This window comes from Anoplopoma fimbria, chromosome 14 (genome assembly GCF_027596085.1).
Source record: "Anoplopoma fimbria isolate UVic2021 breed Golden Eagle Sablefish chromosome 14, Afim_UVic_2022, whole genome shotgun sequence".
NCBI lineage: Eukaryota > Metazoa > Chordata > Actinopteri > Perciformes > Anoplopomatidae > Anoplopoma > Anoplopoma fimbria.
The window spans coordinates 5,018,210-5,032,002 of NC_072462.1; the positions used below are offsets into that span (position 1 = coordinate 5,018,210).

The window sequence follows — 13,793 nt, forward strand, 5'->3', positions numbered from 1 at the left end:
GGCTTTACGTGACGACCGAAAGACTGGGCAACACTTCTGAACGGAGGCGCGGCGGTGCAGGACGGTTCAGAAACGCAGCGAGGAGAGCGCAGCAGTGCGGGAGAGACGGGCGCACCATCCGTCAACTATCTGGAGGAACGCACACCAACAAAACCCTTATGGCTGCTTGAGAAATAACGATACACCCCCCCTCCCCCTTTTTTCTCTTTTTTTCTCTCTGGGACCTTTTTTTTTTTTTTTTTTTTTTTTTTTTGTTGTTGGCTTTTTTTTTTTTTTTGTTGTAATTTTTTTATTTGTGCAGATCCAGAAGCTGTTGCAAGTCTAATTAGTTGTATACAAGTTGAACTTTAAAAACAAAATAAAAAAAGTGCAATCCACTTGCCGTGGACGTCTCTGGCGGTCATGGATACCCATATAAGATGGAAAGTTAAACGGAGGATAAGGGACGCCCAAATCACTTTAGCGGTGATTCTGCTTTTTGTCACATCGCAAGCAAGTTCAGGTAAGATGCGACTGTGAGAGCTGCGCTAAAAAAAAACTTAAAAAAGTGTTTTCCTCTTAGTGGATCACTGTGATGACCGCCCCTCCTCCTAAACTCATCTTTGTGCCTTTTATCTGGCTGCCTTAATGTATTCAGCTCGGTCTGTATGAAAACTATGCGACTTGTCAAAGTATCAAAAGACTGAAGAAAGTTTGCTTTTGAGAGAGGCTCTTATGGAACTGGCCACTTTTTGTGTCTGAGGAACTGGTACTCCGCTGCAGTGAAGTTGTGCAAATATTTTATGGAGAAAAAAAACCCAATCCAGTAGCTGATAAATAAAGATATAGGCCCTAATAAGCTCAATGGCTTTTTGTGGCAAAAGTTTACATGCATAAGATAGTGAAAGGGTTAACTGCACAGTATGTCCCTGAATTACTAATACAATGTATTTCTCACTTAAAGAAGATATCCAATTTCAGTTTTGCATTTTGCAGATTTATTCTAAAGCTGTAATTGTAACTTTTCTGGAGAAGCAGTTCAACAACGTTTAAAAAGGGCTTTTTCCTCTAGGTTTTTTTTTTTACTGATGAGAGGGATGAGCATAATTTCATAAGAAGGAGGGGCTGCAGCTCATCTGAAGTGGTAGGGTGGAGCCGCCTTAAAGACTGACATCAGAACTACAGTCTCTAAAGCACAAGGCCCTTTACTAAGGCTCAAAACCCCCTTATATTTCATTAATTGCATTCTACAAATTCTCCTCATGCTTCTTAATAACAGTTATGTAACTAACAGTGTGAAAATATGAATGTAAAAGTTAAGTATGCCACTTATATATCAGTTAAACCCAGTCTGGGTATAAAGCTGAAAGGAAGAAGAGATTTCTTTTATCATTAGACCCTTGTGTGTGGTGCTGTTGTGTCCCATGGGTGTTCAGAGGTCACTCAGCGCTGTGGTAGTGGAGCTTGGGTCTGGCCTACATGTATTATTAGCACTTTAAGACTGCCTGGCATGGCTGGTGGTCTGCTGTCTGCCGCGGGGCTCTGACACAGGGCTTTGAGGTGAACAGGTGGTTTCTTCCGTCCGTTTCGTGGACAGCTAGAAAGTGTCCAAGATTGTGCTGATGGTGTGAATGTGACGTTGTGCCTGACCCAGAGAGGCTCGATTTAAAGCTCAGTCTGTCCGCACTGTTGAAAATGATTGTTGAAATGATTATAATAAAAAGCAGCTGGAGGGGCTATACAAGCTCATATATGCGCTGTCCTGTTAGACATATTAAGGATTTACTACAGCCTGTTAATTTTTCATGTTGCCTATAAACAATGATTGTTAACCAACACAACTTCAAGTCAATGTTTAACGGTTGCATCCATATCTTGGTAAGTTTTGAAGAAGGAGGAGGAGTTGGACTTGAGTTTTGGTTGGACCTTAGAGGAATTGGGACTGAATCAATTTTGATGCTGCAAGCTGGCCTTAATCAGCTCCTAATACCGATAGAGAGCAACCACAGTCTTCTAAGTGACCCTTAAGGGGTCTGGTGTAATTCCTGAAACTTGACATAGTAGGAAATACTTGATGACCCTAACCCTTTTTGCTTAAATTCAGTTTAAACATTAAGTAAAGTATTGGATTAAACTCAGTTTTTGCTTTAATATTCGCATGTTCCTTCCCCATACCAACAGTAATTGCAAACAATTAGCAAGTTTCGGGGAGTTAAAGATTCATTTTGACCCAAGCCACATGACCTCTTAGCCTGAGGGGGTCCTAAATTCATCTGAAAGCTTGTAGAGGCCTGCCAGACACACCAGGACTGGTTATCTGGGACTTGGCAACTCTACACACAGTATACCTGTGTTTTAATAAAGGTATAACAGAATAATTGATATGGGGTATACTAAAAGGAAATATGCATTGTCGGTTTTGTATTGATTTCATAGTCCTATATAATCTGATTAGTATCATATCACTAATTTTATTTTAATTATTTTATATAGTTAGTCGTTTAATTGTGTGATTGTTACATTCTACTGGAATTAAAACAAAAGTGATTTGGCAGCTATAATAACAGTTAGCTAATGTTACATGTTTTTGTTCTGCTAATGTTGTCCACATAACCAGATCTGCTAAACCCAGTCTCTAGCAACAAATCTCTTATGAAATTCATCATTTAAAATCATCTTTTTAATATTAAGAATTTAGTTAAGCTTAATAGCAAAATGTAAACTTCCACAAACTTTAAAGCTAATTAAGCCGCATTCATGTTGGTGGGGATTTCTTCACTACCTGGAGGCAGCAGATCAATTTGAAAACTCCAATGTGTTCGCAAACAGCTGCCTATTTAAACATCCAACAGAAACAAACAAACAAACATTAGCATTCACTTGGAATTGTGTTTGTGTCCACCTGCTGAATGTCAGTTTAATATTCGCATTTTTAGCTCTGCTTTGGTCTCCTCCCCTGCGGAAAATAGCCAGCTTTAGCTTAAAGGTTCCACTGTGCTAACTAACTAACAAGTTGCTAATTTTGTCTGCTTCCTGGTAAAAAGAGCTCAGGTAAACCGACTGTAGCTAGGTAGGCTACAGTCGGTTTACCTGAAAAAAATACCTGCTAATGGTATAAAAAAAAAATTGTAACTTTAGCTTCAAGGTTGTACTGGTGCTTTTAAAACGATTAGTAGTGCAGTCAAATGTAGCTTAGCTCGTTAGCCTGTTCAAATGGTTAGCTTGCCTAAAAAGATACCATATCATTTTACATAGGCCTACTGACAGATAAACAATAAAGAAAAAACTATTGAGATATGCCTCCAGTGTTACAGTACATTCTCAAAGTGTATGAATTAAAAAAAAATTGCATACTACCAAATCGTTTGGAGTTAACAGCACTTAATGCAAGTCAAGACTGAGTGAAGTCCTGGTCCCCAGTTCTTCAGGGAGTTCATCTTTCCTTGGCATTAATGAGGAAACCTTACTTTTAACCTTTGCGACAAGTGGTATTAACAGAAGGCCTATAAGACATAGAGGTTAAGAATGAGAAGAGGGGTCAGAGTTCAAAGGTGAAGGTCAGGACTTTTCGGATTACAACTGCTGTCAGGTTTACAGTTTCATTGCCTGAAGAAAGGAATTCTTGCTGTGGAAGCGCCACTGCTCTTCGCTTCAGTAAAATCTCCTCTGACTTTTGGAGGTCAAAGATAAGGCGAATGCTAGCGGGCGTGTCGAAGGCATTAACGCCTGGAGGGAATTTCATTACATCTCTTACAAACCTCCACTTTGGCTCGAGGATGTACAGATTAGAATTTGGTGGTCAAATTATGACTGAGACTCAATAAGTCATATGCTAATTATGACAATTTCACACAAATATCTAATATAATTAAATGATGACATTTTGGAAAGACAGAAGTAATCTGCGCCTTCACTGCAAGGCGGTTATTTTAGTTAAGAATAAAATCTCCCCATAGGTATCTTTAGCCTGAGATACAGAATTTAAACTGATTTAAATTCTGATTTAAAACTGTGCTTTGTCTTGCTTGTTTTTAGCTAGTTGATCTTAGTTGTAATCGACACGCTGGCCTCCTAGTGTGGGACCTCAGTTGTTTTGTAGTTTAATGATCTGCATACCTGCTGTAGACCAACTATACCTTCTTCTCCAGATGGTTTCCTTTTGTGTTTCTGCTGAGTTGCTTTTTCTACTTATTTCCCTCAATCAATGAACTCTTTTCATAAGTCGTAGAAAATCTGTTTTAGACTCTTTGCGCTGTGGTTTGTTATCATTAATTAAACAAACGTTTTTTATCGGTAACAAACATCCACGCACAACCAGAACCTACCAGTGTGGAGCACTGGTAGGTTCTGGTCATCAAAGATACTGAAATAACATTCTTTGAATACCTTGTGCAAATGAAAACAAGGATGGATTTTGGCCAAAGCTTCTGATGCTAATGGAGTGCAGTACTGAAAAGACCACTCGATATGCTTAGGAATCAAGAAATATGGTCATGAGTCAAGAATTATGCTATATATATATATATAGTAGGAGCTGGCATTTGTCCTTATGTACATTTGAAAGGAATAAACAGAAGAAGGCCTTTTCTGTTTTACTGAGTGCCTCCACATCTGGATTCGATAAGTTCCATTGTGCTGTCTGCTAAGCCCTCCAAAAACCCAGAAAAAATGTCTTCCAGATGTTTTCTTCCCATTCGTGGTGGAACAGGGGACCATGAAAAAAAATATACTGTTGCATTTTTAAAGAAAATACACCATTCTGTGCTGGTTTTAGAGAGAATTCCTACTTGAATAAGGCTTAACATCTGCAGCTGCATAGCTGTGTTTGTAAAATTAATAGTAGCGTGCCTTGCATTTCGTCCAGGTTTGCGCATACACAGCCAAGGTCATTAAAAGGTTCTTTTTGTTTAAGCCAGCCAACTTTATGACAGGGTTAAAGGTTGAATACAGCTGGCCTGCAGCTGTTTTTCATTAGTTTCTTTATATCTGGACAACTGTTCTTCTAAAGGAATTTATATGGATAAGTAAATTATGCCTTTTTGTCACTGTGTGTAAAGTTATTCATGACACCAATTAGAAAAGCCATATAAGTGATTGAATCCATGCAAAATTGAACAAATTACATAACTTCTGCTGTGCTTTATTTGTAAAGTTTACAGGATGATAACAAATGGTTGTCCTGAAAGAGTCAATATAACTAAAGCCATTCTAATTTTGTAATCATCAGTACCATTTTTGTTACTGAACCTAAGGAAGAAGATACATTTATGCTCTTATTTTTCATTTGGCTGGTTGGTTTTCTTGAGATATGTCCAAATCCAACTTAAAGATGAGACAAGGACACAGATGTGCCTCTAAGTTATCACCTAGCTACATGGCGGCCATGATGCTTAACCACTGACATCGACCGCTCCCATCAGTAATCATGTAACTGTACCCTTTCCGTGGGGTCTCAATATGTCGTTTATCACTCACCTTTAAGTGGCAATCCTGAGGTCATATCCTACTCAATCAGATAAATGGCGGTGAGAAAAAGTGGCTTCTTGTGTGTGCCTATTGCCATGGCGCTGAGGAAGGAATCTGAGTCAGCTGGACTGTGGAGAAAAATCAGTGACCCTGCAACTGCATGTGCCACTTTAGCCTGTAAATGCAGGCTTTGTAGAAAGGAACTCTGTAAATCAGCTCTAATGCCCGATAACAACATGGGAGATAAAACAAAATATGCAGAGCGAGTTTCTGACCCTGTGTCAGAGTTAAGGAGAGCCTTTGTGCAGCACAAACAGTGCATTATTTGCCATATCCTGGACTGTATATCGTCTATTCCTTTCCAGACTAATTAAGGGTCAAATAATTGTTTTGAACTGCTCAATGGTCCTCTGTGCTCATGACACAGCGTGCTTGATTTGCAGCCAGATACAGATGGTTTTCTCTTTTAGGTGTAGCTTGCCCAGAGCTAGAAACTGCTAGAAAAAACTCATGCAAAGACGGATCATTTGTTCCCTGACAGAGAAAAAGGGGGAACAAAATGGAGGCATTTGTGTTTGAAAAGTCAACACGGACACATCAGTGTAAAAGTTGGATGTGTTATCTCATGATGCAACTCCCACTACTGTATTTAATTTTTAACAGTTCGCTTTGTTACAGCATGTAGTGCATGGCAGAGTGAAAGGCTCACAAGCCGAGTATTCACTTCAGCTGGGAAACAGTGCTTTTCTCTGTAATGGGGTATTATAATCATTGAGCATGGAAAGCAATGTATGACTCATCCTTTCCAACCCCATTCCCCCCTTCCCCAGCCCGAGCTTAGCCACAGCTTGGGCAGAAGGAATACTGAGTGTAAGCATTTCTTTCCTACTTGGGGAAATACAATGGTTTCTGGTCACTCCAGAAACTGTAGTCAAATGTATTCTATTTTTACTTTACTAGGTTATGAAACAAACATCAAGCCATTAAATCGACATTAGCTTAAGCCTCAAAGTTTCTGCTTATTCAGCAATACTTTGCAATTAATTGGGTTTTGTGGTAACAAAGGACCAAGCTTGAGTTTCACCACTAACACTAGCTTGTGCAGAAGCAAGCTGAAGGAAATGTCGGACAAATGAAGAAAGCGGAACCTGTTTAAACAACACTGTTGCCTAGAAATTACAGTTGTTTATTCAAAAACTAGATGCTTAAAGACGATTGAGGTTTACGATCAACGTGATGAAGAAAACACTGTTTATGAATGTGTCTGAAAATGACATATATGAACATATCAGTAAAGTGTTTACTGAAAACATATTTATGTTGACTTTACCGCTCTTGCGATACAATCATAGCAATTAAAGCATTATAAAACCGAAAGGTCCAATATTGTTGAATGTGAGATATTCATGTCTTTTTTTATTATAAAGCATGTCTGTGCTATGTTAATACTGTGAATGTATCAAAACATTCTATCCATGGACAAATACACAAAACCTTTTTTGAAACCGTGCTTTTTAAAGTAGCCATAAGGTTGTGATGTCACTATTAAAAGGTCACCAGGTAAAGAGCTGTTCAACTGTGTAGTTGACACTCACAGTGACATTGTGAATACAGCAGAGTGGGCCTTTTTTCAGGAGGGGTTCTTAAAGAGACAGGCACCAAAACAGAGTGTCTCAGACAGCAGATAAATACAGGTCTATTCAGACAGACAGTATGAGTCTAATAAAGTTTTATTTTGAACATTAAAGCATGTTAACATGTTCCATTAGAAAATCCAAATATTATGTATAAACCTGAAAGTAAGCATGATATGTCCCCTTTAACTATGGTTACATTCACGCACTCACAGTAGCCAGTTAAGTTTAGGAAAAGTTTACGAGTTAAAAAATTAAAAGATTTACTAACAAGTAACCAAAACCACGATCTCTCCCTAAACTTAGCCAAAATGCTTTTGTTGCACCAATCTAACTACAATCTGCATTCAAGATGTGTCAAAATCCTGCACTTTGTATGTATAAAACCCTCCCCCAAAAAAACGCCAGGGAACGTCACCCTGACGATGATGACTGAGGTAAAGGAGGCAACTGTCAGTTAATTTATTCGCACCGCAACTTCTGTTCACCCACAGGGTTGTTGTTGCTCAAGTACGACTCTGGTTAAAGTGTCAGTAGGAGATGAATTGACAGTTGACTTGGCTGTCACTGCAACACCAGCAGTACATGATATGGCAAGCTTTCCTTACCCCAGGCTGCAATTACAGTGTGTTATTATAGTCAGTGGTTGTTATTATCACTCTCACAAGCGGAAAAGTGATTGATAACCTGTAAGTGTTCCCTTTATTTTTCCATTTTGGTGTTGTCACTTTTTCCACACCTCACTGAAGCTGTCCAGTGCTTTTGTTTTTTTTGTTTTTTACCTCTGCCCATCCTGTCTCTGTGATTTCCTTTCCCCTTCAGACATAGTTAACATGATTGCATGTGCATCAGGAAATGGATGCTTTTGATGCATTACCTACATTTCCTTCTTTTTTTGTCCCAAGTTGTCGGTAATCAGTGGAAACATTATCAGCCTAGAAGCATTACACGATTTTAATTAGGAGTTTGATTCTTTTAGTTGCAGGAAAAATATCATTGTAAATCATTTTAATTTTGTGTTGTCATCTGCTCTTGTTGCTGTATATTGTCCATCTATTGATTATTATGGTTAAAACATTTCACTAATGATGATGAATTTTTTCTTTGTGAGAGAACATTGCATAATTGATTCCCATCATTATTCACCTCAGTGAAGTGCTGAAAGTGTGACACTTCGGTTTTTGACAGGCCTTACTCGTGTGTCAGCACAGGATAAAAAGGAAAAAGCTTCATTATTGTGCAGAATTTCATATTTATTAGATTCACTTTCATTGTGTTGTGTCTGTGTGTTTGGTGGTGGATAAATGGTTATCTCTGAGACTGGGTGAGAGGAAATGGCTCTCTAATGTCAGTGCTGCAGGGACCTATTTTATCATAAATTTCTCAGTAGTCATCCATCAAAACCGTATCTGCTTTGGGAGAGACAGAATGAGGAAAAGATTAAATAGGCAGAGGGAAATAAAGTTCCTATTGGAGGTTAGAAAAACAAATCGAACGAAGCTGGTGCCAAAGCAGGCTGAACTACAAAGGGTGGAATTAAAGGGAAAAAGACTGATAAAAAGACAGAGATGAAGGCCATCACACATGCACCTCAAATAAACCATTTATGCAGTTTATTACTGTGAAATGAGCATACAGAGGTGCACACTGGAATCTTGACTCAGTTTTTCCATCTTAGTCTGTGGTGGACGGCAGACAGTGATTTATCCTCACTGCTGTGAGCTGCAGCTTGGAGACAGTGAAGTAAACCATCTGGTATTCCCCCTGTTAAAGCAATAAGAGTCTGGCTAAAGCACTGAGAGTACACAAGAGAAGCTCTGGTCAAAAAACTCTCTGTTCTCTGGATCATCTTTCAGGTCTGTGTGCTTGTGTTTTGTGTGTGTGTGTGTGTGTGTGTGTGTGTGTGTGTGTGTGTGTGTGGGGTGGGGGGGTGTGTGTGTCAGTACTTCTGTGGGTGTAGGAGTCGATATTCACGACTATATCTGCAGATTCTGGGTGAATCTTTTCAGTCCGTCTTTGCATGCATTTTGGTCAGACTGCTTATCGTTTCTTTTGTTTCTAAATCATCATTGGTGTTTCCTGTAATTTTGCAATCAGAGGCTGGGTTTAACCTTTGACTGTCTCATTATGAGTGAGTCAGAGTGGGTTGATCTTAGCCAGGCATGTGAGGTCATTAGATGTAAAAACTAAAAGATCGCACTCTTCTCGTTTCCTCCTTCGCCTCTTCCTCCCCTGCTGCTGCTTTCATGTGCAGCTCACAGCCCACGGTCACTGGGTCAGTGTCCTGAAAAGTCTGGATTAAAGCTGTCCGATAAAATGAAAAATAACTGATACTTGCTTGTTAGGTCACTTCTGTGAGAGTTGTCGGCTCCCAAAAAAAACCCACTTCATTTGGCTAGCATTCGTTCTACATCTTTATTCAAAAAAAGTAGCTAACATGATGAGTGCTAAAGCTAATCATTTAGCATTTAACTGAGCAGATGTGCTTTTGCTGGACAGCACAGAATGTGGCTTTAATTGGTAATAGGCAAGCAAAAGTAGAAAGGAGAGTCAATGAACTCAATGAATGACTCATAGCTGTCAGTTACCCAGCAACATGAAGTTTGCCAACATTGGCGACTAGTCATACCAGACTCATTAAGGATGTAGCAGCAAAACAGCTGTGTGATAGTGAATTAGTGTCTCTAATTGGTTATAAATGAAACTTTTCATTTTTGACAGGAAGAATGTGTTTATTCTTCTTGGAGAAGTATTTCTGAACTTTTCTTGTCCGCCATTCTGAATTCTTGTCTTCAGAATTGTGTCTGTGTGAGTGTGTGAGTGTGTGTCTGTGTGAGTGTGTGTCTGTGTGAGTGTGTGAGTGTGCTGCACATGTCTTTGCAACTGAGTTTGATCCTCACTGCAAAGGTTACGTGTAGAGGATCAGCGATTAATTAAGCCGAGGAGCAGAGGTGTGGGTGATTGCTTAGCATCTAGCTGACTGAAAACCTACTTACTACTACTTTACTACTATGTTGCATGTCTGCTGTAGAGGTGTGTGTGTGTTCTCTCACAGGATGTCCACGCAGTGTATATAATGCGTTCAATCTAGCAAGCGTAATGCCTGCAGTATGATTTCCAGGTCTGGTCACATGAAACGCAGAAGCAACAACTTAAGGTCAATGTCGATGAGTCTGTGTCTTAGGTTTTGGTTTGTTATCACATTCTTGGACCTGATATATATTGATATCTTTAGTTTTGCGAAGTTGCAGAGCAGGGACAAGTTAATACACATTTATTGGAATAAAGGGAAAAGGATCAGAGGCACCATTTCATGGTGTAGTATTAAATAGACTTTGCGTTAGGATACAGTTGGCTTACCATCTCAGCCAATGGTTACGCTCGACCAAATATAGCTATAAACCCTTGATTGTGTTTCATTCAGCCAGAGCATTTTTAATATGAAGTCCACTTTTAAGTTGTGAGAAGATGAATGTCTTACTTCTTTTAGTTCCAGAGTATTGTTTTAAGTAATTAAAGTCAGGGCCTTTAATTGCAACCGGCTGCATTCACAGCAAGGCTCCAGCTCCACAACAGTTGGCTTCAGTTAGAAGTTTTATAATAGGATCAGGTGAAGTGTAAAAAAAAAAATGAAAAAAAAAAAAAGTCTCACACCCTCCCTGTCTGTGATTCGCTCTAGGAGGGGGAAGTCTCTTATTGGGCATTCTTGTTTTCGGCTGTGCTGGTTTCCGAGAGAGGCAGGGTCCTCTTTATGGCTGCTAATTACTGCTTGTCCTCAGCGCCAGGTCAAGCATGTGCCTGGAGAGTCAGGCCTCACTTCAGGAAGGGCTAGAGGAGGATAGGGGGGGCAGGGAAAGAGGGAAGAATGTTAATCTCCCCCCCCCCCCATGAAAAAAGTCCTAATTCACCAGCTCGGCACCCCTCCTCCTGTCAAACGAAATGGTGCCGTCTGGTGTTGCAGAATGTGTGTATGTATGTGTGCATTTGTGGACGTTGAGGGGTAGATGGGTAGGTTAGGGGAATGGGATCCACCACAGTTTTTGGCACCAGGCCAAGAGCAGGATTATGAATCTGGCCCTCAAGCTACTGTTCAGAAAACGGAGAGAAAAAAGGTGGAAAGAAAGTGAGTGAGTGAAGTAGGGAGGGGACGACGTTTTGCAAAAAAAACCACACCATGCCCACTTTTCTCTGTAACAGTCGGTTGTAAAATCGTTAGTTTCACCACACGTTTTGTAATAATTCACACATAAACTACTACTACTTTTATGAATTAATTATCCTTCTAGTCTGCTGCAACCTCATCCAGCCCATGTCTGACAAAACAAAGACATAAAAGGCTGATGACAAAGTCAACCGCTCCTCTTTTATCACATCACATCAAAGATACAGCGCTTCGCTCACTTATTTGTACAAGTTCCCACTGTGCACATGGCTTTAGAAGACCTACCTGTGGGAGTAGAAGTGCAAACTCCACACCTCAGCCATCTAAGAGTTTACCTTTCAGAAAAAAAAGAGATTTGAAGCATTGAAGATGAGGCCTTTATAGCAATAAACACGTTTGAGCTGTGTAGAGTTTTAATTAACTCTTGAGTTACAGCCAAACTTTTCTTTTTAAATCCTCCTTTGACAAGTTATGTCCTTGTCTTGTAGTTGTGTAAGTGCAATAACTTGAGGCCATTGAAGACTCCAAATTAGTTCCCCAATGTGTTCATGGAGCTAATGTATGGAGAACATGAGAGGTAAAGGGAGGAGGATATTTTTATTTACAAAAAAAACCTTCAAAAAGCGCACTAAGGCTTAAACGATGCACTGTATTTACAGTATTGCTTATTCTTTTTTTCTATACTCCATCTCATGAAATTAAAAGCAGCAGAGGGGTTCCAGCAGACCAGTGGAGAGCAAATGCACACAAGACCGTGTCATATAAACAGTTTGTGTGTAACCTGCCTCTCGGAAGGTCTGTGGTCAGAGGAGGGGAAGTATTTTTAGCATCCAGTGCCAGAGGTGTTGGTCTCTCGAGGGATCTGCCATGCTAAGTGGGTAAACATCCCGGCTTAACAAGGTGGGACTGAGACCCGTAGGATGTGGTCGAGAGGGTCGACCGCCGGTGACAAAAAAAATCTATGAATGAAGGTGTGTAAGGATATGTGAAAGATGGAGGGGAATAGAGCTGGTGATGTTTATGCCCGTTATTTCTCCCTGAGAAAATGTCTCTTTGCATTAGGCGAGTCATGGGATTTATTGGAAAGGACATCTGCAGCCCTCAGATGGGTTTCCGATGGGTCTATTATTTGGCAGTTGGCGTCTTGACTGAGATATATTATGCTATCCTTTCACCTTCCTCCTCCTTTCCTGTAAGCTGCTAATTGGCCCTCTCCACCTGGCTCACCTCCAGATGACCCACAAGAGGCCCTGTGGCCGCTTTTTAGATCCATCACGAGATCTGAAAACTTGGATGGAAAAAATGAATATAACAGATTTTGGATTGGACATTGGGAAATGGAAATGAGAAAGTGGAACAGTCTGATAATATGACTGTTTGACGGATGGAAAGGAGTGGTTATTAGGTATGGAACGAGGGGCATCCCCATGACGATTGTTTCCTGATCTCCATGGGATTAGTTTGTGTCAGTGTGGATTAGCGAAAGCAACACTTCCTAGCAGGGGGTCGTGACACAGTTAGCATCGACTGGATGCTCTTTACAGACTTCCCCCCCCCTCCACCCTTTACCTTCTCCCCCTGCGGTGCTGAGCTGGCTGTTACCATGATGCTGTTATTGTTATTATGACAGCCATATTGTTTTGATGTTCCGCGAGTGTAGGCTGCTATTGCCCAAAGGAACTCATTTGAATAATTTAGCACTCATATTTGTGTGTTGTTGTCATCTGTAAAGTAATGAAAATGTCTGTGGCTTGTTGGGAAGATCTAATCAATCCACTGCTGGTGTTTATCTGTTATTGTTCAGACACTGCAAGTGTTGGGACTGACTTGACAAATAGGTTTGATAGCGAGACCAGGATTATGAGCACCTTTGTACAAAAAGTGACACTGAAATTATAGCTAATGTGTTTCCATGTTGATGGGATGATGATGAAGTACTCCTACACCTATATGAATATTAGGATAATATGAGGTAAGATATGAAGTGAACCTGTCACCATCACAGTCTCTAGCCTGAGGGCCTATGCAAGGTTGTGTCCATATAAGGAATTTGGGAGATGTGTGTGTTAGGCAGAGACTACAGGAAGATGAGATGGAGGAGATTGAAAAGGGAGTCTATGGTTGGTTAGTTATAACAGTCTGGGAATCACAGACTAACCCCACATGAAGGTGATCAACCGTTGGCAGATCTCAATGCTGTGGCCTCGGTTCAATGTGAGATATAAGCTCCAGCATTTAGACAGTGGTCGACTGGTTTGATCGCACGACAATTAAGCTATTTCCATGCCTTGTATGGGCTCCTTCTGTGCAACCGCCAGTGATCGATTGTTTTATTTCCCAAGGGAATAATGTGCTGTTGGATGTTGGATGTTGGCAGGTCAGAGGGAGTTACTGTGATGTCAAAGCAGAGTGTTGTGGCTTTTACAGGGAACATTTGTGGCTCTCTGGGAGAAAGGCAAATACTGTGAGCTTTTCTTTTGGTCAACTGTAGTCCTTGTTAAACACGTATTAAATAACAATGCTTAAAGTGCCAGTTTATGTGTCACTTTTGT

The 13,793-nt window shown here is 40.3% G+C and overlaps 1 protein-coding gene across 2 annotated transcripts in view; it reads left to right on the plus strand.

Annotated features, from left to right (window-relative positions):
- Positions 1-325: 325 nt before the first annotated feature.
- col5a1 (procollagen, type V, alpha 1) overlaps positions 326-13,793 on the plus strand; it is a 71,644-nt gene continuing 58,176 nt past the window's right edge. For both annotated transcript variants that reach the window (XM_054612492.1, XM_054612493.1), the window contains exon 1: positions 326-502. In XM_054612492.1, the coding sequence (XP_054468467.1) occupies positions 403-502 (100 nt within the window). In that variant the 5' untranslated portion in view covers positions 326-402. The remainder of the gene's footprint in view (positions 503-13,793) is intronic.